This window comes from Fusarium redolens (genome assembly GCF_020744475.1).
Source record: "Fusarium redolens strain MPI-CAGE-AT-0023 chromosome Unknown BKA55scaffold_14, whole genome shotgun sequence".
Taxonomy (NCBI): domain Eukaryota; kingdom Fungi; phylum Ascomycota; class Sordariomycetes; order Hypocreales; family Nectriaceae; genus Fusarium; species Fusarium redolens.
The window spans coordinates 845,058-870,898 of record NW_025763677.1 but is presented as its reverse complement, the minus strand read 5'-3'; the positions used below and the strand labels follow the sequence as shown (position 1 = coordinate 870,898).

At 48.2% G+C, this 25,841-nt stretch overlaps 7 protein-coding genes across 7 annotated transcripts; 3 read left to right on the top strand and 4 right to left on the bottom strand.

Moving 5' to 3' along the window:
* Positions 1-448: 448 nt before the first annotated feature.
* BKA55DRAFT_596791 (uncharacterized protein) lies at positions 449-1,219 on the top strand (the record flags this gene model as incomplete). The annotated part of the gene is made up of 2 exons (XM_046195993.1): positions 449-978; positions 1,036-1,219. 2 exons carry the CDS (start codon positions 449-451, stop codon positions 1,217-1,219), a joined length of 714 nt encoding a protein of 237 aa, XP_046045987.1.
* A 220-nt stretch (positions 1,220-1,439) lies between these two features.
* On the bottom strand, positions 1,440-2,688 carry BKA55DRAFT_577168 (uncharacterized protein). The gene is made up of 2 exons (XM_046193570.1): positions 2,199-2,688; positions 1,440-2,149 (listed from the first exon to the last, which is right to left on the bottom strand). The coding sequence occupies exons 1-2, from the start codon at positions 2,397-2,399 to the stop codon at positions 2,117-2,119; spliced, it is 234 nt and encodes a 77-aa protein (XP_046045986.1). The 5' UTR covers positions 2,400-2,688; the 3' UTR covers positions 1,440-2,116.
* A 3,929-nt stretch (positions 2,689-6,617) lies between these two features.
* On the top strand, positions 6,618-7,704 carry BKA55DRAFT_542784 (glutathione S-transferase; the record flags this gene model as incomplete). The annotated part of the gene is made up of 2 exons (XM_046190518.1): positions 6,618-7,475; positions 7,522-7,704. 2 exons carry the CDS (start codon positions 6,618-6,620, stop codon positions 7,702-7,704), a joined length of 1,041 nt encoding a protein of 346 aa, XP_046045985.1.
* Positions 7,705-7,878: 174 nt separating this feature from the next.
* BKA55DRAFT_693727 (fungal-specific transcription factor domain-containing protein) lies at positions 7,879-10,346 on the bottom strand (the record flags this gene model as incomplete). Its single annotated transcript, XM_046199949.1, has 2 exons — positions 7,879-9,747; positions 9,804-10,346. 2 exons carry the CDS (start codon positions 10,344-10,346, stop codon positions 7,879-7,881), a joined length of 2,412 nt encoding a protein of 803 aa, XP_046045984.1.
* Positions 10,347-10,725: 379 nt separating this feature from the next.
* BKA55DRAFT_117219 (uncharacterized protein) lies at positions 10,726-12,169 on the bottom strand. Its single transcript, XM_046184761.1, has one exon. It carries the CDS (start codon positions 11,769-11,771, stop codon positions 11,043-11,045), a length of 729 nt encoding a protein of 242 aa, XP_046045983.1. The 5' UTR covers positions 11,772-12,169; the 3' UTR covers positions 10,726-11,042.
* A 368-nt stretch (positions 12,170-12,537) lies between these two features.
* On the top strand, positions 12,538-21,100 carry BKA55DRAFT_577160 (uncharacterized protein). Its single transcript, XM_046193569.1, has 13 exons — positions 12,538-13,206; positions 13,254-14,238; positions 14,547-16,509; positions 16,563-18,929; positions 18,960-19,099; positions 19,133-19,286; positions 19,329-19,652; positions 19,695-19,792; positions 19,826-19,960; positions 19,991-20,333; positions 20,376-20,500; positions 20,531-20,749; positions 20,780-21,100. Exons 1-13 carry the CDS (start codon positions 12,567-12,569, stop codon positions 20,817-20,819), a joined length of 7,533 nt encoding a protein of 2,510 aa, XP_046045982.1. The 5' UTR covers positions 12,538-12,566; the 3' UTR covers positions 20,820-21,100.
* Positions 21,101-21,224: 124 nt separating this feature from the next.
* On the bottom strand, positions 21,225-23,937 carry BKA55DRAFT_519241 (OPT oligopeptide transporter protein-domain-containing protein; the record flags this gene model as incomplete). The annotated part of the gene is made up of 8 exons (XM_046188325.1): positions 21,225-21,563; positions 21,614-21,903; positions 21,951-22,128; positions 22,180-22,443; positions 22,495-22,776; positions 22,824-22,940; positions 22,994-23,554; positions 23,614-23,937. 8 exons carry the CDS (start codon positions 23,935-23,937, stop codon positions 21,225-21,227), a joined length of 2,355 nt encoding a protein of 784 aa, XP_046045981.1.
* Between the last annotated feature and the right edge of the window lie 1,904 nt (positions 23,938-25,841).

Below are 25,841 nucleotides of genomic sequence, written 5' to 3'. Positions count from 1 at the left end.
AGTTATTAATATAACTTTTTTATATTAATTAAGCTTAATATATATTAAATCTATTATTAAGAAATATATTACTTTAATAATATTTAATATATACTTTATATTATTTACTAATAATAAACCTAATATAGCTTAATTTAATTTAATTAAATTAAATTATTATATTAATTAAAAATTATTTATTTAAATATTAATTTAATTTATTAATTAATAATTTATTTCTTATAATTATAATTATCTTTTTAAAAATCTAGCTTTAAGATTTTTAATTATTAAACTATTAATTAATTAAGTAAACTATCTAATTAAGGCCTTTTTAATATAGCCTAGCTAATCTCTAAAAAAGGGGTAAAATATTATATAACTCTTCTATTTTAGGAAAAGCAGCTCCTTTGACCAAAATGCCCTGCTAATTGGCATCCGGCGGTTTGACAAAAGCTGGCTGCAGGAAATGCTCTCTTCACGAAGCGTTCACAACCGGAATGCACGCAAATTTATATCGCAGGTAACCAGCCCCTCCAACATCACAAGAATACTCGGTTTATACCAACTTAAATGCCCCAAAGCTCATGGCCTCATTCGCTCCTCTCAATGCAATCGCACTCTAGGCAAACATCAAAGGCATGTAAAGCATAGACGTCACCATGCCGACTCGCCGCGGCTTGAGATCCAGCGGTTTACAAATGAGGATGATGGGTTGATAGGCGAACTATTTCTACCCGGCGTTCTGGATGCTTCTTTTGTCATGGCAGGAAGCCGGAAGATACTACAGGATGTCCTGGCTAGGGCTAATATTTCGGAGGACCCAGACAGCGAGGCTGAAAGCCATAAAAATCCTCTCGAGGGAAAATCAACAGATAACTCTGACGATGAGGATGAGCAACATGAGACCTGCCCTGAACAGCAATCATCTGAGATATTGGAACATGAAGATAATCGCCCGACAGAGCGACAGGGCTATGAGACCACAGAAGAGCTGAGGTCTAACAATTTCGAGAAGAATACATTCCGACAACCAAAGTTCTGGCTATAATAGAGAGGAAATATACTTGTACAGCCTGAATCGGATGAAGGTTCGGAAGAACACTCACCACCGGACTCGATTCAGTCAGGTATGGGTTATATCATTTTTACTGGAAATAAGTACCAAAAGTTCAAGGGTACAATCAGTTGTGATACTCTGGGCTGGGATAATGTTGTAATGAATGGTTGGGAACAGTGAGCTCTGTCCGTGGAAAGTTCAGACTCTCATAATAATAAGGCCTGGACTGAACAATCTCTTCCGACGAAAACCATGCAGCCGATAGCATAGCTTGCTGGTTTAAGCTCGTCTTACTACTCCGTTTCCCAATGATAATATCGCAATCTGATGGTTAAAGCCTTTGGCGCTTCCTTTTCACTGTTTTTCTAACAAGATTATCCTCAGAGAGAATACAGATTGTGTCAGGATCCGAAAGCGTAAAACAACCGCCTCACAACAAGTGAATGTCTAACAGCTTCTGAGGTACGGTGGTTATTCCCTCACGTCACGTTGACTTCAACTTATTGTGTATGTCGGTCTCTTAGTAATAGAGCATTATGGTAGCAAGCTCGTATCTATTTGAGGAAACTTCAACCAGATAGTATCTCTTCAGAGACCTCACTGCACAAATTTGATGCACGGATTTCTGTCCGCTACCATAAGCAGTAGGCAGGCAATACGAACCTGAATTATATCAGGATAGCATAAGACCTCCAACATGTAATGAAAAGCGTAGAGTACATCCATACACTTGTTCGAAGTTGGGGTATGAACCGGAATACGGAACCCATACCGCGAGGTAAGCTAGCACCCTGCGCAAGTGCATCATCCAATCCTGCGACACGTCGACAGACGGCTTGAACGTCACAGCTCGGGTTTCTATCGGTAAGGACTTCAGCTCTTCACCATGGTACGAGTGTATCTCATTAGTATGTGAGTACCGACTTGACGTGAATGGAGGGAGGAGTCATGCCAATAGGCCATCAGCTAACCTCCGCAATAAGTCGGAAGGACGGAGAGATGCGGATGATTCGTAAACACGAGGTGTAAAAGAATCATTACATACAGTGACATGATGCAACTTGAAGAGTATGGCTTTCAACCAGGGCGATGATGTTGTTGTGTGAGCACCTGCAGGCATTAGTGTCGTTGACGAAAACAATCCTATAGCGTGTAACACCTCTCCGCGACGGGCATTGGAGTCGAATCCCGGGACCGATGACCAACTCCATGCAACTCCAATCAGAGCATCGATTTCTACCATATGGTGGTGGTGACCAGAATCGGGTAAGGAGTGAGCATATTGGCTCCAATTACCATGAATCATTAAAGACTCGAGATTGTAAAACTCGGCAGTGCATCTCACGTTGCACAGCTCCATTACTACCACTTTAGGGATCCGCCGGAGTGCAGAAACCAATGGATGGCATAGGACTAACGGATATAACTAGAAACAGACTGTGAGCATGGCAATAAGGGCTCTTAATCGATAAAAAGTGCTAAAATCGGTGATCTCTCGTAAAGGCTAGTTATCGAGATGAGTAGAAAATAGTTATCTAGGGCTTACACTGCATGCGGCTAAGTGTCTAAAAGTCAATAGTTTGAGCTTCTGGTGAGGCATTACTAAGTGATATGTCTTCTCTATGTTTATGAACTCAAGTCAAATAAACTTAGATATCAAACTAATGCAGGTAGAGATCAATACGAGGACTCAACTGTTTCACATCTCACGTGATGTCATGATCTGGCCAAATCAGGATCGGGCTTCCATTCCGAGGTGTAGTTTATCCCAAGGATAGTCTCCGACGAAAGCTAAAAATACCCTAAACGAGACTATTGAATGTTGTGCATACAGAACTGGGCAAGCCATCACACCCTCAAATGGTTAAATTGTGAGCCCAACCATTTCGTTTCCTGTTCTGAGTGGCACTAACGGCGAATCGCAACACCCTCTTGACAACATTCGCTCTGTTGGTGGACAGATGGGGCAATGCGCCTCACAAATGTCGCAATTCTCACCAGTGGCGCGAGACTCAGGAGTCGGTTGATTAGCAACGACTAAAGATCATGAAATGCAAGTTATGACTGTAAGCCATGCATTAATGCATAAGATTCGAAACGAGCTCTCAGGCGAACACCAATCGTTGTCGGCCCCAAATGATATTCCCCTGATTGACAGCAGGAATACCGCGATCGCGCTTGCATGAGGCGCCTGCATAATTACGCTCACATGTACTGTTGGTGATGGAGGACCTCAGTGCTTGCCTGGCTCAGTATGCTTTGCATGCCTTGTTGGGTCGGCCAAAGCCAAATCGATCGATGAGAGTACCAAGTCAGGTTAAGCTGAAAGGCTTGGTTGAGAGGAGAAGCTTGAATAGAGTTCGTTTATCTAGTCATGACCGATTAAAGATGACACTATAACTATGTCAGCGTACTAAACTAGCTCTCAGATTCCCAGGTACCTGGAAATTCTCGCTTGATAGCTCCAGGGACAGACATTTTAGAGACAAGAACAACCATAAGTTTTAGCTTAGGTTTGATGCTAACACGGAATCGAGTTTGGATCTGACCGTTACACGTGCCTCAACGTTGAGGCCGGTTTGGCTTGATACCCGCATTCCTGAGCATTCAACCGCTGGTGATGTCTTGATTGGTGATGACCAACTCGGCCAGACCCATTTTGTCCTACACACAATATGCATAATGAGTAGCATATTGTGTTGTGTCATGGTCCTAGCATTATCTCCGGAAGACTCGGTTGTGAGAACGGGGAAAGGTACAACAGCAGCAACGAACCAAATGTGCGGAGTGAGAAGCTGTTCTCTGATGTGATTGTGCCAGAAAAGCTCTACGGTTGTATTCCTATTCGACCATCAATGAATACGATCTATCCCATGAACTATTGTTTCACGGCAACTGGGTTATTCCATCTCAAGCTGACCTATGGCCGTCTGGTCACGGAGAGTCCATTTGTCCGAACTGCACCTGAAGACCAATCAGCCACTCGTAACCCCACAAGTATTCCCAGCCATCTGTTGGTGGGGTTTGACCTTAACTGTTTCAATATTCAGCCTCAGGGGAACCTTGACCCAACTTTTACTCTCTGCTTCTGCATGAAGACACCACATTCAAAAGTGCGTGCATGATACGAGAAGACACAAATTGCTGTTGGTAAGCAAGCCACCACTTGAAGATATACGATAATGACAACATCATTCTGCAATAACGCCATGTGGCAGCTTTTTCGGAGTGTCTACTCGATCTCGACAGAATCAGCCATGTCTAACTCGGAGCATCAATGTCCTTGGGGAAACCAATCGCATCTGAGAATCAAGGCGGAAGTTCTCATCCGACAGCCAGGCCATCTATTCGATTCGAGGCTAAGAACTAAGGCATCACGATGCATGTCTGTTGAATGTTTTCCAAGTGCCTGAAGGCATGCCACCATGAACTCAACGTGGAGTTCACTCGATTCTAGCCGATGCATTCACGATGGAGTGCAGCACGTTGATCGAGACCAGCCTACAGGTCTTTGTATGATTCTTCTCAAAGTCGCATCCAGCGACGAGAGAATAACATAAAAGCTCGCCGTTTCCCCTTCTAAATCTATTCTCTTCCCTCCTCATCCGCCTTTCACTTTCTCAACTTCACTTCTTCAACTGTCTCTTCAATCTATAGAGAAACTTGACAATCTCTTTACAATCTTGTCTTCACAGCAGCACAGATCTGCCAACCATCTGCAAAGATGAAGCTGTCTGCTGTCACCCTCTTGGCTCTGAGCTCGGGTGCTATCTCTGCTCCTGTTGCTGAGCCTGGTAGGGAGGTCTACCACCATGAGTACAAGCCCGTCAAGGGCTGGGGAGAACACGGCGGGCCTGGAAAGCCCAAGCCATATGATCCCGGCTATGGTGTAGAGAAGCCGCACTATCCTCACAAGCCTCACAAACCGGAGCCTCATTATCCTCCTCACAAGCCGCACAAGCCTCACGAGCCCAAGCCTCACAAACCGGAGCCTCATTATCCTCCTCACAAGCCGCACAAGCCTCACAAACCGGAGCCTCATTATCCTCCTCACAAGCCGCACAAGCCTCACGAGCCAAAGCCTCATTATCCTCCTCCTAAGCCCCATAAGCCAGATCATCCAGGCAAGCCTCACAAGCCGTGGGAGAACAACCCTGGCCAGCCTGGAAAACCACACAAGCCTGAGCCTCACTACCCGCCTAAGCATCCTAAGCCGGAGCCCCATTATCCTCCTCACAAGCCGCACAAGCCGCACAAGCCGCACAAGCCTGAGCCTCACTACCCGCCTAAGCATCCTAAGCCGGAGCCCCATTATCCTCCTCACAAGCCGCACAAGCCTCACAAGCCGGAGCCTCATTATCCTCCTCACAAGCCGCATAAGCCTGAGCCTCACGAGCCAAAGCCTTACGAACCAAAGCCTCACGAACCAAAACCTCACGAGCCAAAGCCTCACGAACCAAAACCTCACGAGCCAAAGCCTTATGAGCCAAAGCCTCACGAACCAAAACCTCACGAGCCAAAGCCTTATGAGCCAAAGCCTCACGAACCAAAACCTCACGAGCCAAAGCCTTATGAGCCAAAGCCTCACGAACCAAAGCCTCACGAGCCAAAGCCTTATGAGCCAAAGCCTCACGAACCAAAACCTCACGAGCCAAAGCCTTATGAGCCAAAGCCTCACGAACCAAAGCCTCACGAGCCAAAGCCTTACGAGCCAAAGCCTTACGAGCCAAAGCCTTACGAGCCAAAGCCTTACGAGCCAAAGCCTCATTATCCCCCTCCTAAGCATGACTATCCGGAACCTGGTAAGCCAGGCAAGCCATCGACTTAGGCCAACAACCTAAACCTCTCAATCAGTGCTTCAACAAAAGCTCAGCTTGATCTTGCTTGATGCAAAAGCACACTTACGACTGGCCCCTAGTCTGGGATCATTGGGCCAGAGGACTTACGACTTATGTGCTAGGATGATGACATGTTTGGGGGATATTCACCCAAGGCAATCAACACTCATTTCCTCACTTCTCACACATCTCAACGAGAGAACTTCTGTTTCACTTTTTAACTCTATGAATTCTACTCTGAAAGTCTTTGGCATCTGTCATTGACTGTTATATTCTCTTCGAATGCTCTCTTTGATGCTCTTCTTCAATATATAAATTGAGAAAGTGGAAGGCGAACGCGACCTGACACTACATACTATCATTTATATCAAACACGTTCTTCTCTCAAATTCCACTTCTGTGACTGTCCTGTATCGTTTTCAAGCTGTGAAGCAAGATCCCTTCTCGTTGTGATCCAATTGCCATCACATACCGTGGAACTCACCAGTATTTCAGCATGGCATCTTCAACTCATCCAGGGCTTCTTTCTATCCGTTTCTATTAACTACACACTATAAATGCTTGGTGCATAGGTCAATAAAGTTCGGTTCCGAAGCCACTTCCGGGAACCGGACCTCTAATTCCGATTATCCGTCATCAAGCGGGGTCAAGCACTCCATCTCACCATACGAACCTCACATTCTCATATGTAACAAGTGCACAAGTTTTATGCATCGTTGTCGTTGATTTAAGCTCATAAAATGACTGTTCATAGTGGCCCTGACGACTCGTGGCATGGGGTTGTTACTTCGGATGGCCTGTTCCAGCCCGAGAAGGACCGCTACCATCTGTACATCGGACTCTTTTGCCCCTTTGCACACCGAGCAAATCTCGTTCGACATCTCAAAGGCCTTCAAGACATCATCAGCCTATCCGTCGTGAAGCCATACCCCAAAGGTGATGATAAGGGATGGCCAGGTTGGCAGTTTCCGAGTCCTCCGGATGATCTCTATGAAGGCGCCACTGAAGATCGCCTCTTTCAGTCAAAGTATCTACATGAAGTTTATTTCAAGGATGACCCCGACTATAAGGGGCGGTACAGTGTACCTGTTTTCTGGGATAAGAAGGAGAATCGCATGGTCAACAATGAGAGTCACGAATTGCTCCGTTGGTTGCCAACAGCTTTCGATTCTATCCTCGACTCAAACGCTCCTGGGTGTGACCTGGATCTTTACCCAGAGAACCTGAGATCCGCGATTGATGGCATCAATGTTTGGATGCAACGAGACCTCAACAGCGGCGTCTACAAAGCCGGCTTCGCAACGACTCAGGAGGACTACAATAATAATGTGCCAACGGTCTTTGCGGCACTGAACAAGCTCGAGGCACTGATTCACCAAAATGGGGGCCCCTATATCCTTGGCAAACAGCTCACCGAAGTTGACATACGCGCGTATGCCACTGTCGTCAGATTTGATGTTGTCTATGTTGGCCACTTCAAGTGCGACCTCGGAACTATTCGCGCCAACTACCCAGTGATTCATGAGTGGCTCAAGAATCTCTACTGGAATGTTCCAGGGTTCAAAGAGACGACAGACTTTAGGCATATCAAAGAAAATGTAAGCGCTCAACTAGCTGCCTGGTCAGGACTAATCTAGGATATAGTACACAAAGAGTCATTATAAGATCAATCCGCTCGCTATTACACCTCTCGGTCCATTTCCCTATATCGAGGAAGGAGTCGACCTGGACTTTGGTAAGCTCACGCCAGGGGTGATTCGTCACCCGGCTGTGCTTGAACGTCAAAAGGAGTTGTATGGTTTGGAGGACTTTAGCCAAAGACTCTAAAACCGCGTAGGTATGACACTGCTACATGAATAAAAACAGACGAATCATTCGATTTTGCCTTCTATTAATCCGTCCCTAACCATCGAACCGACCTTCATGTTATCTTGATTCGTATTTGCTCTATGCAAACATCATTCTTGGACTGAAGTTCTGAGGCCCACTACTCAAGATTACTCAAATCGGCCCCGTGTTTCCCGCATTCAATTCCATACCCGTAGCAGACTGTAGCCATGTATTCCAGTCGATATCAGTATCAATGTCCATATTGATATCTGCCAATGCATTACCACTCTGATCCATATCATTCCAAAGCCATGATGCAACACCTGCATCTCCAGGCTGACCATCAGCCAATGTTTGGGGAAACGCAAAGTCAAAAGAGGGGTTCGCCCATTGGGTGGCACTGTCACCCATGGCCGGATTAGCTAGAGATTGCGTCGTGTTGCTATCACCAGTTTGGGGCCCAGGTTGCTCGGAAATGCCATAGCTTGTCTTTCCGACAGCAGAGCGCCAATGCTCAAGGAACCGCTGCTGCGAATTTGTCTCCTGCAACGATTCCGGGCTGATAGGAATAGGGAGGTCGCGATCAGCCTGCTCCAGAGACTCAATCATGGCAGGGTTGTTCCGGATTTGCGCCAGTTGCTCGTCCCGATGGCTCCTCGCTTTAGCCATCAATCGACGCAGTGGAATCCACATGCGCGCATTCTTGGCCATGTTATGCTGCGACGGTATCAGCCAGACGCTGTGCAGAGCCACCCATGCGCGGTCAACAGTAGGCGACCACTGCCGTCTGGATATCTCGATCAACAGCCATACAATGGCATACCAATGAGTATATGTCTGGTATATCCATCGCCATTGGCGACATTTCGTTTCAGCATTGAGCGCGTGGTTATGCTCTGCCACCTCGATAGCTGCGACAAGCAGTTTGTCTCGAATCTCGTCCGAGAAACGCTCATTGGGCGACGCAAAAAGCGAGGGAAGGTATACCAAGAGTGTCAACTTGGAAAGGACAAGCCGCGTACACACGATCCCGACCCAGTTAGCTATATCTTCTGGGTGAGCGGAGCGGAAAAGGTAGCCATTCTCAAGTTTTTCCTGAATACCATCAAGCAACTGAGTTTGCTCTTCCAGAGTAGGCCCAGGTGAGTGGATACTTGATGCCATCAGCTGTCTCGAAACTCTTGCTAGTTCACACATGGCGAGTGCAAAAGACATGTCTGTAACGCCTTTGCGCTCTGGGGGAGTCTCTTTCGTGTCAGGCTCGATGTCCGAAGTGTTGACGTTGAGAGGTATCTTGGTGTCGAAGCTGTCTTGCGTGATTGAGAATTCAGTTCCCTGGTCTTCAGACGCGCGAATGTCGACTGTAATGATCATCCACCAAAGACGACGTCGTTGCTCAACTTCGAACGGTGATAAATGCTGGAACCTCGAACCGTCTCGATGTAGACCGACGGCGTGAGCCATACGGATCATCAGACCCGTCATCATCCACACGTATACAGGGCTATCGTAACGCCGGGCGAGAGATAGAAAGATGACCAAGGCCTGTACAAGGACAATATCTGGATTGTTGAGAAAGTCTGCTCTTGCCAAAGCCTGTTCAAGGCCCCGCCGAAATTTCATATTGAGCTCCGTCTTAGTAGACCCAAAGTTTGCTAGCACATCGTCGTCTTCCATGGACGTGATGGCAGCGTAGTAGATGGAGAAGAGCAGCGCTTGGTGCTTGAGGGATATGTTGGCCGCTGTCCCGGGAGATGGACGGACCATCTTCCTGATACTCGGCATATGCACGATGTGCATGATGAGATTAATGTTCTCGTCGAATACGTCCAGCAGGAAGGGTATCTGAGACGGTAACGGGCTGAAGTCCTGTTCGCCGGGCGACGCTGGAGCATGGCTGTTTCGAAACAGGAAAGCATGCCGCTCCGAGGGTTCTCGGTAGAGTTCTTGAGTTGAAGGCGTGCTGACCGGGAAGTCTTCGTCTTCAGAAGACTCATCATCATCTGCCATCCTACGAGTGTCCATCTTCAGCCCATCGAGCTGCAGGCAGTCAGAGCGATAAACAGGAAAAGTAAGGCTGGATGGAGTTGACATACCTCATCGCTGATACGGGACCAGAAGCCACTTGCTACGTACTTCTCTCTATTCTTATCCTTGATCACCATTCTTCCAAAATGCTTTTGCACATCTGAAGCCGTTGAAGTTGACGAAGGACTAGCTGCGTCCTTCACAGCATCTTGAGGCGATGACGCATCAGAAGAAGCGCCCCGACTCGCAGCAGCATTAGCCACCTCAAGCTGTCCACTCAACTCCTTAACCAAATTCTCCAGCGTCCGCAGTCTATTCATGACCTGGTCGGTCCCAGAGCTGCCACCTTGACCTGCAGTGCCCTGTCCATTATCGGCTATGCGCTCCAAGCGCCTTGCCCATCTTGGCGGACGGTCATTGGAGGGCACAACACAGGGAATATTAGCCTTGCGACAGTTTGAACATGGTGACAGCTTGTCGCAGCGCACTTTACGACTGCGACACACGACGCAGCTGCGGAGCTTGGCTGTGGAGGCGTTCCTCGCGTTTTTCTCGGGCGCGGAGGCCGAATCTGACGCGAGAGGGGTTGGGACAGCGGGGGAGGGCGTCATTCGTGATGAACGGCGATAAAATGATGGACAACGGTATCAGGCGAACTCATACACACAGCTTGATCTGGCAATAGTTTGATCTTTTTGCCGCGATACAGATTTACGCCTTTCCATGCGGGAAATGAGCACTTGATCGGGTCAACCATCGCGGATGATGCGCTGCTTGGAGACAACGCTATCATATACCATCAGTCGCTACTTCATCACTGCTTTCGGCAAGCCGGGAATCTATGTGTTAAGTAGTATTTCTTTTCAATAAAGACCTATCCAAATTACTTCTCTACTCTGAAGCTTATATTAAGACGTCAAATCTGCTATCTGATCTATCTCCTTGCCATTGCTCCTTTCTCTCCCCCATGACTGATAAGTAGCTGCGATGCTGAGCGTTAGACCCCCGATAAGTTACCTGACAGTAAAGATAAGCGCTAAGGCAATTTGGGACGACTGTGCCGTTCTCCTGTCACCTCACCACCGCGATGCCTTGGGGTAATCGGGCGGGCCACCATGCCAGTTCCTCTTAACAGGACACCAAGAGTTTATTCAAGACGCGCTTGGGAATTCTCGGTGTTTAGATAATTTATTATTTGTATTGAGTAAAGACTCGAGATACTGAAAGCATGTGTAATTTGTACGTCCACGCTGTAACCCAAAGCACTATCCAACGCCTTCTAAAATACACAAAATTACCATGAACCCTCACCAAGTAATTGACACAATTTTGTTGATATACTCAGCCTGTGTCTTGATCAGCAACTTATCTGCCAGCCACTTCCCAGCGTCTTCCCTGGAGATGGTGTATCCAATCTCCAATGACTCTATCCCATTCTTGGGGTCCTCAATGCCTACGCGCACTTGTGTTTCAGTCTCACCATCCACCAACAGACTGCCCCGCACGATGGTGAAGTCCTCACCACTGTCGGCCAATTTGGTCTCCATGATCTTTTTGTCTTCGTGCGGGACCTTTAGAGCAATCGCGTATATCGGATATAGCAGAAGGGGATAATCGCGTCCAAAGTCTGACATGCCAGTGGTGCTAAAGACGGTGATATGAGGTCTTCCAACGGCACCCTCTGCACGTATTTGCGCGAGAGCGTCGAGAAGGACAGCCATGCCCACCCGACAACAGTTGGGATCATCAATTGCCAGTTTGTGAATGATGGGCTTGCCACCGATTGTAGAGACAATCGCATCAATTATTGAGCCATCGTCCTTCTTCAGACAAGAAGCGACTGCCTTGATATCGTGGGCGTTGCCCTCAACAACCCGTAGATTGGCATGGTTTTTTGGGGAGACATGAGCCTCGAGTTTTGATGGAACTCGGCATAATGCAACGCAGTTATGCCCTGCAGCCAGTGTATGTTTGAGCGCTGAGAGGCCTACGCCTGTGCTAGCGCCCAAGAAAGCGACTGTCTTTGGTGAAGACATGATGGCGGGTGAATCGGCGTCTGGAAGATTGGAAAAGGTCGAGATAGATTGTTTCACTTGAGAAATTGTTTGATCTAGAATCTTTATTGTTGGAGTCTATTCTCAATTGTCGATGCCGCGACCCTTTTTTTGTAGAGTTAGCTTGAGGCCGACAGTTGACCGAAAGCGAACAGGCCTGTAAAAACCCGCTAGAATCTCGCTCTTTTTTCGCGTCTCTTCGCGTGGCTGGCTGGCTACCTGACTGGACAAGCAGGACAAGCTCACAGTTCAACCGCAATGTCTTTGCACCGACTTGTTGATATCAGTTCTTATACATTATATCATAATAGCTGCTCAAGTAAAAGTTGTGCGACCGACCGTGTCCATGGACACTGCCCTCAGGGAGGAAGGAAACTTTCTGACCTTTAATCAGTGTGCCAAAAATGACCAGTCTAAAGGACCAACAAGCTATGCTAAACTTACCTAAGTCTTTTTGTCATCTCGAATATAGGGCTGAAGTTTTATTGCCTCCCCTAGACTGCCAACAGCAAAGAGTCGCTGGAAGAAGCCGACCATGAAACGATTCATCAGCCCCATAGATTGCAATAGACCAGGGAGTGAAGCCTATTACGATGAGCCATCAAGATAACGCAATAGATTCGGGCTGTGGCCTTGAAAATATATCTATTGGCTACACCCGGCATATGCAGTCAGCGTTTTACGTTTTACTGGACGCCATCCGCGTGAAGGCGAGTGCCTAAGGTGGCGGACTAGAAAGGCAAGCGTCGCGAGCATTGCGGCTGAAACTTGGTGTCTATGCCATTACCATTTCGACATTCGCAAACAGAAAGCGGAGTAAATAGCGAAAAGAATAAACGTCAACTTTGTGAGAGCGTCATGGCGACACAAGCCGTCACTCCAAGTATTGCTAATGCCCAGAGTCTCTGGGATCAAGCCTTCAACTCCCTCAGCGCAGATCTAAAAACGTCGCTTGGCCAGGCTGCGACACATAAGCGCGACATTCTAGCGGCCGCTCTCGAGGCAGCTGAGAACCGTAAAGCCACGAGTCTCCGCAAACGCTGGAAGTTCAAACGAACAAATGGTGAAGTCGTTATCATTCGAGATATTCTTGAAAAGATCGCCAAATGGATCGACTGCTTCAAAGCCGTCGGCGACGCGGCTGTGCAATTTGATGCTAGCAACGCTTCGCTGCCCTGGGCCGCTGTCATATTACTTCTTCAAGTGACAGTTAACGATGTTCAACAGTACGGGACCATGCTTCAGGACCTGGAGGTGGTCTCTCGGATCATGGCACGCTACAAGGAGTTTGAAAATCTCCATCTTGGTCGAGATCAATCCGCTGAGCCCGTGCTTGAAACAGCCCTCACTGTTCTTTATACAGAAGTTTTAACATGCTTGGCAAGCACCATTGCCTTCTTTTCGCAATCAACTGCAGGCATGTTTTAAAAAACATTTGGGAAAGACATCCGCTGACCCGAGCAGTCCGATTAGCCAAGAGTGTCTTCTGGACGGGTGATGACGGGATCCAAAAGATCTTATCAAGAGAAGACGAGGTTCTCAAACTGGCCAAGCTTCAGGATACTTCAGATCTACGCTTTATCCAGAAGACTGTTCTTCGCCTAAGAGATCAGATCAACACTACCACCAAGCGCATTGAGGAAGAGGATTATATGAAGATGATATCTTGGCTTTCCACGCCGCCATTCTCAATCCACCATGAAACCATATCCGAGCCAAGAACGCCAAACTTTGGCCAGTGGCTTCTGCAGCATGAGATCTACAGAAACTGGTGCGAATCCAGCTCTTCATCAACATTGTGGATACATGGAATCACGGGTTCAGGGAAGACCAACCTATTCTCTGTCGTTGTTGACTCATTGCTGGCCACCAGGGCTACGAACCCAGAATCGACTCCCTTCGCATACTTCTACTGTCTCGAAAGCGAGTCAGAACCAGAGAGATCATCAGCAGACGGGATACTCCGCAGCATCCTGCGTCAGCTGACGATTACAGAAAGCCAAAGTGATATCCGCGACTTTCTGTACTCCGACTTCCAGCGTCGTTCCAAGTCCTCTCTTCTACAGGGACTAGAACTACCCAAACTGAGTAGAAAAGATTGTGTGGATCGTATCATTCAAGTCGCCAATGAAGACCCCATCACAATATTACTCGATGGTGTTGAGCAGGTTGAAGACGAGAGTTGCGATCTTCTGCTGCAATCCTTGTCTGACGTCATGTCAAGGGCTGAAAATGTCGTCAAAGTGCTTGTCACGAGCAGAAATAGTATCGATATTCTCTCTTCGATGCCAACTGCGAGAGAGATAATCGTGGCAGCCGACCGAGTCCACGACGACATGTGCAGGTTCATTAATCAGAAGATTGATGACGCCAAACTCATCAGTGGAAGGCTCTCACCACATGCAAGAAGCTGCCTGACAAAAGAGTTGCTAGACGGTGCGGGCGAAATGTAGGCTTCCCTTTCTTCTTTTCCTCTTTTCCTCTTTTCTATTACTTTTCCCACCGTGAATGGAGTTATTGTTAGCTACCTGCGTTACGGGAGGCAAGAAAACTTAGGAACCTCATCCTGAGTGTGAAAAACTAATCTAAGGGCCTTCTAAGTCTATACTAAATTTACCAAAGTCTTTTTGTTACTTATGATAGAGGCCCTAAGTTTTCTTGCTCCCTGAGGCTGCGCCAACTAAGGTCTTCGCCTTACACAATTGATCTTCCCGATTTTCTATCCTTGGTTTTGTTTACTGAAGTGACTTGATCTAGGTTTCTATGGGTCCATCGGCAGATACAGCAGCTTCGCAAAGTCAAGAGCGAAGACGACCTTCTACCGGCCCTACGGTCCACCATTCTCTCAGATCTCGACAGGCTTTACGAGAACGACCTGGGACAGATCTTACAATCAGGAGACACATCGCGACAACTCGCCATTCAAACTTTCTCTTGGTTGCTGTACATGAAATCACCATTGACTCCTGAGGCCTTGTTAGCCGCCATCGCTACCGCAAGCTTAGGGAATGTACCTTGCACAGCGGCCGATATTTCTGTTGTGTGCTCGAACTTGGTGGTTATAGACCTCGATCGCCAAGTTGTCCGACTTGCTCATCATTCAGTCCGAGAGTACATCCTCCGCTCCCAACAATCTCTGTTCTCCGCCCCAGTAGCTCACAGTCTGCTGGCATCGATCTGTATTAAGGTCAGCTCTCGTGGTCCGCCAGATAGTGGAAGCCTGGAACAACAAGTCAAAGGCTTCTTCTTCTATGCTGCTACGCACTGGGCAGGCCACTTTGAGAGTTCAAAGGTTGTCAAGAAGGAAGAGAAGTTATTTCAAGACATGGTCTCATTTGTCTTTGAAGATGAGGACTGCGATGCCAGTCTTTCCTTCGAAGCCTGGCTGGAAATTGCGAAGGAGATAGCAACACTGCTGCCAAGGGATCACCCTATGAAGCCGGCTCTCGATGCCATACCTAATGAAACATCGTCTCCCCTCTTCTTGGCAGCTGTCTTTGGTATAGACGGGCTGCTGACTCTTCTTGCTGAATCAGGAGCTGACATAGACTGGGACCAGCGAAATGACCTTGGGCACACCGCACTCTACCTCGCAGTTGCGTCAGGGCATCTCTCCACTGTGACAACTCTGATTGAGAAGGGCGCGGAGTTGAACACCGAATGTGGTGCATACGGAAGTCCGTTGCATGTTGCGTGTTTCAGAGGATATGAGGAGATTGCAGAGAAACTTCTTCAAAATGGAGCATCTCCAAAGTGTGGTTCGAAGTTTCAGAGTGCCGTTCAAGCTGCATCTCAGGGAGGGCATGAAGATATCGTGCTCGCTCTCATTAGGCACGATGCAACTATTGATACTGAAGATGACTATGAGCAAGCCATACAAATGGCAACGGAGTATGGCTTCATAAGGGTCATCGACCAACTTTTGAAGCCAACTTTCAAGCGCTTTATAGACAAAGAATCCCCAGAAAAAAACAAGATGAGGTTGGCAAAGGCGATTAAAGGGGGCCAGCTGTTCGTGCTACAGCGTCAGTTGTCAAAAGCATCGTCCGATGCGAAAGGAATCTTCCCAAAAGACTCGGTTGCAATTGCCGCCCTTTATGGCCATGCGGATATCGTCAAGTACCTTCTGGATCAAGGTTTGGATATTGAAGCTGAGGGTCAGTTCGGTACGCCACTCCGCTCAGCTTGTTTGATGAACCACAAATCCACTGTTGAAGAACTACTCCAGCATGGTGCCAATGTCAAAACAGAAGAACGGAAAGGCAATGCCCTCTACGTCGCCGCTGTCAAAGGCCACGCAGATATTGTCAGGATCCTGCTGGAGGAAGGTGCAGACGTTCACCAGAAGACGGGGTCTTTTGGCACAGTTTTACGAGCTGCGGCGTACTACGGCCACAGAAATGTTGTCGAGATACTACTTGACGCTGGAGCAAATGTCCATGCGGAAGGTTCCTCCCCAGATGCGTTCCATGCCGCTGCTGAAGGTGGTCATCAAGAGATCATCATGCTCTTTCTTGAACGGGGATATAGGTTTCTTTATGAGCCACCGGGTCCGAAGTACAAGAGAGCTCGCCCTTCTCCGTACAGGCCGCTTTATCGGGAGGCTTCTCCTGGAAGGGATAAGCATCCTCGTTCTAAATTATGGCCGCACCTTTACAAGCGGAACGTCAGGAAGACCGAACCTGTAGTTGATGTAGATGCCCATGACAACGCCACTCAAGTCGAGACCGATGATGGAATGGAGATGCTCGCTATCGTTCTACCAGAAGACAGACAAGGAAACCCCCCCGTAACGATGATGATACGCAGGACGGTTCTCAAAAGAATCGCCCTCTGGAAGCTAGTGCTGCCGGAGGGAAGGACGCAGTTGTCAAGGTGTTACTAGAGCAAAAGGAAACTTTAGGATTCTGGGATTCCGAGGTTGGTAATGCTCTCAAGGCAGCGGCCTCCAACGGACACTTGAGCACAGTCAAGATACTGCTCGATCACGCATCGAAGATGAAGGGTCCCTTTATTGAACGCATCTACACAACTTTGGAAGGCATACCAGAAGAGCGTGATGACATCTTGCAGCTTACTCTTGCTAAAGCGTCTGAAAGTGGTCTTACAGCGGAACAGATTGACCAACTCAGATTGAAGCTCCCACCAGGGCAGGAAAAATACAAAGTAACAGTCATTGAGCCGAAAGTCTTCAAGTCAGACTTCTTGGCATGCTGCAACTCGGGAGATCTAGCTGTACTAGAGGCCATAATGAGTTGCAAGCATCATCACCTACTGCAAGCCAACGACCTCCTGGATGGCTTACAGAAAGCTGCAGAAAAAGGTCACGCCTCATTCATCAAGAGCTTGTTCAAACTTGGTTCTGGTTTACAAAATGTTGCCATTCCCGACACGACACTGGTAGGCGCCGCCGGAAAGGATCTTGAGACATTGAAGCTTCTCCTCTCTCAAAAGGACGACATGTCTCATTATGAACTTCTTCTAGGCCGATTGACCTACGCGGCTTGTAGCAAGGGACAGTCTGACATCATCTCGTATCTCGTATCCGACTTCGGTGCTGATATCAACGCTAATGTCCTCGAAGAGGATAAACCCAGGTATCTCAGGCGTTTGGGGCAGTCTGTTGACCCTCGTCTTAACAGTGTCCCTATAAGTACCACTGATGAAGCGACTCGACATAATGGTGGTTCGCGATCGGCTGAGGGTTCTCGCCTTGTCAGTCCGCTGCAGGTCGGATTGGGTGCTTTTGACAGCTATGAATTGCCTTATTATGCGAGATATTATAGAGAAAAAACGATGTCTCAGCAGCAGAAGGTTATCCAAACACTACTGAAGCTAGGGGCCGAACCGAACTGTCTCGGTGGAAAGGGTGTCTATCCTCTCCAATACGCAGCGAGGGTCTGTCCAGATGTCGTGGTAAAGGAGCTGCTTGAAGCTGGAGCAGATGTCAAACTTGCCGGTAAAGGAGATGCAGCTCTTATGGGAGCAGTTCAGAGAGAAATGGAAGCCATGGCGGTTACAACAAGACTATTGAACAGTGGTCACCAACTTCCAAACTATTGTGATGGAGGCAAGGAGATTCTTGAAAAAGCTCTTGAGTTCTTTGAAGGCGATAGAGAGCGACAGACTTTCCATAGCATTATTGTTGACCCAGACGGCCGCTTTGTACAGGCCCCGTCTTTGGAGTACGTCTTCGAACAAGGACCAGGAGCGGTACTCGAGTTCCTTCTACAGAATTATGATACAGGCAACTTGGAAAGCCTAAGATATGGTCTAGTTCTTCAGATGGTTTGCCTTCTCGGCAAAGCTTCTTTTGTCGAGTTGCTGTTATCTCGGGGAGTCGAGGTTGATGCAACAGGATACTACTATGGAAGTTCTTTACAAGCCGCGGCACGAACTGGACAGCTAGAGATCGTCAAAACTCTACTAGACAAGGGAGCAAACCCAAACGTGATACAGGGTCGCTGGCACACATCCCTACGCGCAGCCATTGTCGGTGGTCAGCTTGAGATTGTGCAGCTTCTGCTTAAACATGGCGCAGATCCTAAGCTCAAGCACCAAACTGAGCGACAGTCTAGGAACAATATGGAAGATGCATCATCAAGTACACTCCAGCTTGCTCTGCAGGAGGGACATTCGGAAATTGCCAGACTGCTCCTCGAGACAGACCCCTCAGTGATAGATGAAGAGGGGAGCCTGCAACATCCCCTTATCATTAGCTGTCAAAAAGGAGACTACGCCATGACGGAGTTGCTGCTAGAAGTCAATGCTTCTGCCAATGTGCGAGGCCAAAAGAAAGCCGATGTGGCAAGTATAGAGGCTCAAGATGCGAGTCCTTTGCATGCCGCTATTTCTGGAGGTCATATCAACCTTGTCGAACTGCTTTTGTCAAGAGGTGCCGATATCAACCTGCTAATCGACGAATGTGGCTGCCCAACGCCCCTTGTAGTAGCGGTAAAGACCGCAGACTTGCGCATGGTTCGGCTACTTCTTGACTCTGGTGCTGATATCTCCAAATCTCCTGGTGCTCTTTCGAATGCTGTAGCAGGGAAAGCGGGTCTTCAAATCATCAAAGACCTGATCGCGGCTGGCGCAAAGGTTGACAGTTCTAGTCTCCAGGATGCATGCCGAAGTGAAGACGTTTCCATTGTTGAGGCTGTTCTTGAACAGCTGTTCAATGACGGGTCGGATCCATCTGAGATCATCGACGAAACCTTAGACTCACTCACAGTGGGAAAGTCTACTGACTACAGAACTCTCAATCTTCTACTTGACTATGTTCCTCCAACTCCCAAAAGATTTCTCTTCGTGTGTTCCTCAGGTTCTGTGCCTCTGGTGAAAAGAATGATTCGACAAGGCATGAATGTCGATGGCAGCAACGAAGAGGAGGATAGCCCGTTGCAAGTGGCTTGTTACTACTTGAACTTTGAAGTGGTACGGCTACTGCTACAACGAGGCGCAAACGTCCGACCAAGATCATCCCAGCCCGGAGACCCAGTTACAATGGCACTATGGGCTTGCGCATTACCATTGCAACAGCAATTGGAGCAACGAGGGACGAGACACCAGAAGTACCTCAACGCAGAAAATGTGGAGTACCGAGCTATCCGGAGATGCACTAAAATTGTCCGTATTTTGCTTGAATATGGTGCCAGCGCTGATGGTGGAATGGATGGCTTCGAGACCCCGCTTCAGTTGGCTTGTCTCATCGGGAACTTCGAAATCGTGAAGCTTTTGGTCGACTGCGGAGCCAGCCTGCACAAAATCGCTGGGGACTTCAAGACACCCCTCTTTTCAGCTTTGCAGGGAAACAAGAGGAACATCATATCTTTGATCCTGGAAAAGGGGGTCGACATCAACTACGTACACCTAATTCATGGTACAGCATTACACTTGGCCTGTCAGTACAACGATGAGTCACTTGTTCTTCAATTGCTTCAACACGGTGCCTCAGCCGCTTTGAAAGACGCGGACGGGAGAACTGCGCTTACAGCCGCACTCCAGTCTGCAGCTTCGTATGGCTCTTATGGTGGGAGCCAGGCGATGCCCCGAGTTATTTGTCAACACTCAGTAACCCTCGATATCACAGACAGCGATATCGTAGCTGCAGCTCGGTTGGAGACCAGCGATATATTGTGTTTCCTCCTTGCCGAGAGAAGAGTACGGCCAGTGTCTGAAGATCTGATCGTCCGTTTCCTCAGCGAAGAGAGTCGGCCAAGCCAAGAAAACATAGACGTTCTCTTTGATGGTAGCGAGGGACTGGAAATAACTCCAAGGATGCTAAAGGCTGGGCTCTCAGAGCATGCTTTCAACAGTCTGATCAAGACTCGGAAGCTTTCATTGGAAATCACCCCCGACATTCTCGAATCGCAAACAGATATTGGGACCCTGAAAGCGCTCATGGAGTATCAACCAGGTGTGGAAATAACGGAAGGTATTGTGGTCCAAGTCTTGTCAATGAACACGCCTTACAGCAGATGGAGACTACCGGAAGAGAATACCGAGGTTCTCTTGTCAATCTGGCCCCGGGACTCGCCACTCCCGGTCACTAACGACATGCTCAAAGCAACCAAAACTTTGCCACAGCTTGAGTTCTTGCTTGAACATCTGATGCCAGCTCGCGGAAAGTTGCAAGATATTGCTACATGGTTTTGCGAACAGAGCCCTGACTACTTTCTCAACCAGGCGGATATGTTGACGCTTGTCTTGAAGTCTGACCCAGAGATTGAGCTGTCACCTAGCCACATTGAGAAGATGGTGCTTGGTGCCAAGCCTTCGCTATTAGATTCTATCTTGACGCATACACCATCATTGCCAATCACAGAGAAATTGTTTCTCAGTATCTTCAGAGAGTATCCACTGGCCCGAGAGGAAACACGAAAGGGGTTTGCTGAAGTACTTATGAGACACGACAAGAAGATTGTCTTTACGGAGAGGATCCGCGATGCTCTAGATGGGGCGTATCAGAAGCATTCTGATCTTGATAAGAGAGAAATATGGTACAGTTTGCGGGAAAGGGATGAGACTTAAGAGGAAGCTGAGGCCAGGCGGTTAGAGAAGGAAGATGGTAACAGTAACGACAATCACATGTCTCCTCCAAGATATAACCAGTAATTAATAGGAGCGATGGCAGTTGTAGGTCACGAGGTTGGAGGAATACAAGCATTCCCGGGGCCGAAATTGTATGAGACTTTTTGTAGGCTACTCTTAAGGGGACTTTGTCAGTAACTGGCGGTCGAAGGTGACTCAAGGCTAAAGTATCTCAAAGAAGAACGCTTTCACGAGAAATGACACATGTATTTGAATGAACATTTGATTCGAAATAGCTAGCTGGGGTATAAGGTACAGAGGCTGAAGTACGAGTTTAAACAATGCACAGGCAAATTCCAGGCTCATTTCCAGACCACCGAACTCAAAACCTTGAGTACTTCTCGTCTACTCAGGAACAGGGCAAAGATCATAATTGCCGTTGACGTTGTTTCCCCACCAGCTTGGGAAAGGATGACCCGGGCCACCTGCTCCAAACACGGCGAAAGAGAGGATGAAGAGGACAGTAAGACTGGCACCGTCAAAGGCACCAGTTACAAGGTATGAGTAGTCCCTGAAGATGCGAGGTCGGTAGTTTCGGAGGTAGAATTGGACGAAGAAGCCGGAGAGAATCTGGCTCAGGATGACGCAAGTTTGACTCTGGTTGTAAGGGATATAACCAGCGAACTGGATGAACTGGGGAAAGTTGACGTCGGCGACGTCAAAGTTCTTGATCTTGGGGTAAAACTAGAAACCGTTAGTCGGTTGTTCCAAGACTGGTGACTGGGGAGATGTACCTTGTAAAAGATTCGGTGGATCACAACCAAACCAGCACCAACAAGCAGACCGAAAGGAACGAGCTCGTAAGTACCACCAAGCTTGTAAAGATAACCAGCAAGAGCCCAAGAGGTTGCGTTGGTGTTGTAAGATTGCATGGTAGCACCACTCCAGGATGAGTTACCATCACCGTCACGAAGAAGGTCTCGGTTGCTGCCGACGATGCTGATCATGATAGCGTAGTTGATGAAGCCACCGAGGATAGTTCCCCAGATCTGAGTGAGGAACATGACGCGAGGGGGAATTTTGACTGCGTTCATGTCAGCGAAGACCTTGAATGGTTAGCGTAAGACTTACGGTATTCACCCATCTTGAGATCACCAGACAGGTTGACAGCGTTGGAGATGACGTTGTGAGACCATGCCGCAAAGTACATGTTACCGACAGGCTTGCCAGGCAGCATAAGACCAGCTATCATCTTGGAAAGGTTGTTGGTCGCAATACCGTTTCCATAACGAGAGTAAAGGAGTGTGCTCTAGAACAAAGGTCAGTGCCGTTTGCTGTATTATGGACCTTCTGAACTTACGACTGGTGCAATAATGGAACCCATGATAAGTGAGACCACGTAAGCCCAAGCAGGGAGAGTAATGTTCTCCTTGATGACGACGATCAAGCCCAGAACAAAGCTTCCCACAAGGACAGTGACATACCACCACCATGGAGCTTCCTTGTAGTGCTTGGCCATGTGTTCGTGGTGACGGTCGTCATATCGTCCTTCCCTGGCACTCTTGAAAGCCTTGACAACGTCCTTGCCCCAGAAGAGGATGCAGTGAAGGATGAGAGCACCGATCTGTGTGCAAGTTTAGCTTTTAGTACGGTAAAGGTAGAGTCGATGACTTACAGCAGCGTTGGCCATGAACATGGCGTAGGCAAAGGTACCAGTCAACTTGGGAAGCCCAAACTCCAACAAGCGTGACTCGTTGAGGACTCCACCTTCGAAAACCTCAGCAACGGGGTAGGTAGTACCGTTGGCCAACAAGAGTCGAGTAGACATGAAAGGTAGTGACTTGGCTCCCCAGCCATTTCCGTAGTAGATACCAGCCATGACGATATAGCAGACCACGAACCCAATAGCCATGTGAGCTTGAAGGGGGAGAGGAAGAGAGGTGTTGAAAGAGGTAATCTATCAATGTAAGCTCAAGTTTGATATCTGTGGTTATAGTAACTTACATATTGCCAGTCCAGAGAAATGCTGAAGAGGCCAAGACCCTCGTTATTAGTAGCGCCACCAAAGACGTGGGTGAGATTCTTGGCAGTCTTTCCGGTCGCCTTCATGGCAGCCAGGCACTTCACAAAGCGGTTAGCAAGAGTAAAGTATCACCAATGGGGGTGTAGCTTACAGGAACAGAGACCGAGTTGAGCCAGGGGAAGATGTAGGCAGGGAAGAACTCGTAAAGTGACATGCCACCGAAACTGTACCAGAAGACTCGAAGAGGCTTAGAGTCCTTGACTTCTTGCCAGTGGAGACCCTGGAGAGTCTTGACAGTTGGCAAGTTACTCCAGAAGACAGCGTCAACGTGCCAGACAGCAACAGGACGCATGATACCGCAGAGACCATAGCCGAACAGACCAATAGAAATGGTACTCAAGATAACAGTAGTCGGACTCAATGGCATGTTGTAGAAGAGATCCTGGGCCGCAAATACCTGAACACTTGCAGCGGCATTAGATGCCGAGGTGGCTGTAATGGAACAGATGGCGTGTTCCTTGAGACCCCAAGGTCCTGGGTTGATGAACTTGATGGCCTTGATCAGGAAGGGGAGGGCACCGGTGTTGCCCTTTGCTCTCCATCGAGCTTCGAACTTGTCACCTCGGGGGAGGGCAAAGGCCCAAGCGTTGCCGATGAAGTAGGAGATGAGGACGATAAAGGTTCCCTGAATGGTGATCATGGTAGGTTTGAACTATAGTTGGTCATATTAGATGACGTCCCATCGAAGTTGAAGGGTAAAGAGCCACGAACTGTGTAAATCTGGTACATGACAGCTTGGAAACAAGCAAGACCGGAGGCCAAAAGAATACTTCGGAACGTCAAAGCACTATCGTGATCGTCTCTCATCGGGAGCAGGTGGCGAGAGGCGTCGGCGCCGGTAACGATAATGGCGTCTTTGCTATCGCTATCGCTTTCGTCGGTATGAGATGCATCGTGAACCTCAGGGCTAAGAACAGCGTTCTTTGCATCGCTCTTCTCATCGACATCTGTTGGGCTAGGAACTGGGAAGACCGAGGTCTCGAAGGTATCCTCGGGGCCCTGAGGCCCCTTGGGCTCGACATTCGTGGACGACATGCTTGAGTAGTCCTCTTCCTGAGAATGGTAAAGAGGGGTTTGATGTCGTTGTGTAACAATCCACAGCTGGCTCAAATCATCTGGGCTGCAGAGTCAATCTATGCATGGGCAGCAACCCATCTTTATCTAAAACCATATCGTGGGTGATACCATCGCATTACACGATGAGCGAATGTAACATCCGTTGGTTCTGGAACTTCCATATCGGATACCACGGCGATAAGGACCAAAAGTGTCGGCCGCGTCTCATTGAGTTCCCGGTTTCTCGAGGTCCTTTTGCAAGATCAATTCCCTTCTTGGACAATTGCCTCTGGGGGAGTTCGACCCTCGTGGTGCCGTTGCAACATACCAAAACCCTGTTCTCCTGCTCTTTTCGTACTAGTCACGTCCCAATTCTGTAACCCTCCCGCGCGCATATCGTGGAGGCGTTAGCGTTGAACCGTCAACTCAAGTCCCCGAGGCTAAAAACGTCTTGGCCTTTGCCTCATCAAGTAATGCCTCCATGTTGCGCTATCGACTGTGTCCTCGGAAGAGCCGCACTTGAAATCCGCCTCTCCCGATTCCACCAGGAACTTGTGTTAGCGACTGCAAGTGTTGGTGACATCGCCTCAAGTCCATTGGCTGTTGGGTGGCTAATGTTGGATCGATGTTGATTGCGACATTCTGATTAACAGGGGTCTTTTACAAAGGGTCTCAGATGGCTATAATCAAAGCGCGGCTATTGGTTTGAACCTCGGAAGAGCTCATGTTACAGGGACTTTTTTTTTTTTGGTGTTGGTCCAAACCCTTGTCAACTTACACGGAACGATACGTAGCTACTGCACACTAAGAATCCAGAATTCTGGAACACGCCATGTCAGCACCCAATTGAAAGCTCTAAATGATGATGTAACATGTCTACAGCATATTAATTGATGTCTGAGGGCGTTATCTGAGAAGTAAAGAACATCTTCAACGGCAAGTGGGAATGATATTGATAGACCCAGTGCACCAACATGCCTTTCGACATGCCACATTCCGGTGTTACATGGCCAGTGCAGCCGATTCAGTGGGATTTGGGGGATCATTGGGCCCGATCGCTTGAACTAGGGGCCATTGACCTTTTGCAACGCACGTCAGATACAATCGTTCCTTTACTATCCGGAACCTTTGATCTTCAAGGGGTCAAGGCCGAGACATTAGTAGAAGCGCCGACAGTAGATTCAAGCTTAAGTTGACTTAGGGTTAAGCGGCAGGATTGGGTCGCTTGTTCTCGATCTCGCTCTCTCATTATCGGCAGATTCGCCCTCTTATCTGGGTCGTTTCCTGCCGTGATAACCGGAAACTAGTCACGTGGTCCGGGTTGGCAATTAAATCGGGAGGGTCTCGAGGAACTTTTGCTCGATGCGACTCATTCGTCAATAACCTTTAAAAAGGCGTCATCCAAGCTTCCTTTTGAGGGCTCAAGATGCGGCGGCTCATCACGACAAGATTGAGATTCATTTTATTGTAATTTGCTATTGACTTTGCACTTGAGAGTCGTCAAAACGTTGATCGCATTCTCTCACATCGAAACGGTCGACATGTAAATACCTCCGGTGGGACTTATCTGCTCTAGTCCGAATTCGAAATATTCCGATATCTTGACGCAGGCTAGCACCAGCCCGTTCCAGACGCCAAGAATTCTGCCAAGCCGGCACTGATCGGTCTCTTAAATCTCCCCATCGATAGGTGCGGCCGCTATCTGTACGTGAGGCGTGACCCCCCAGCACTTCGCCGCTTCACACGATGCGATGGCCAGGTCGAGACTGAACCTCACTTGCGGATCCTTTGTGTCGACAGTTTTCGACCGTTGTCTACCTTGGTGGTCTCTTGTGACGAAGTGCTGTAACATTGGAGTTGCCTAACAAAACAAATCGCCTCTC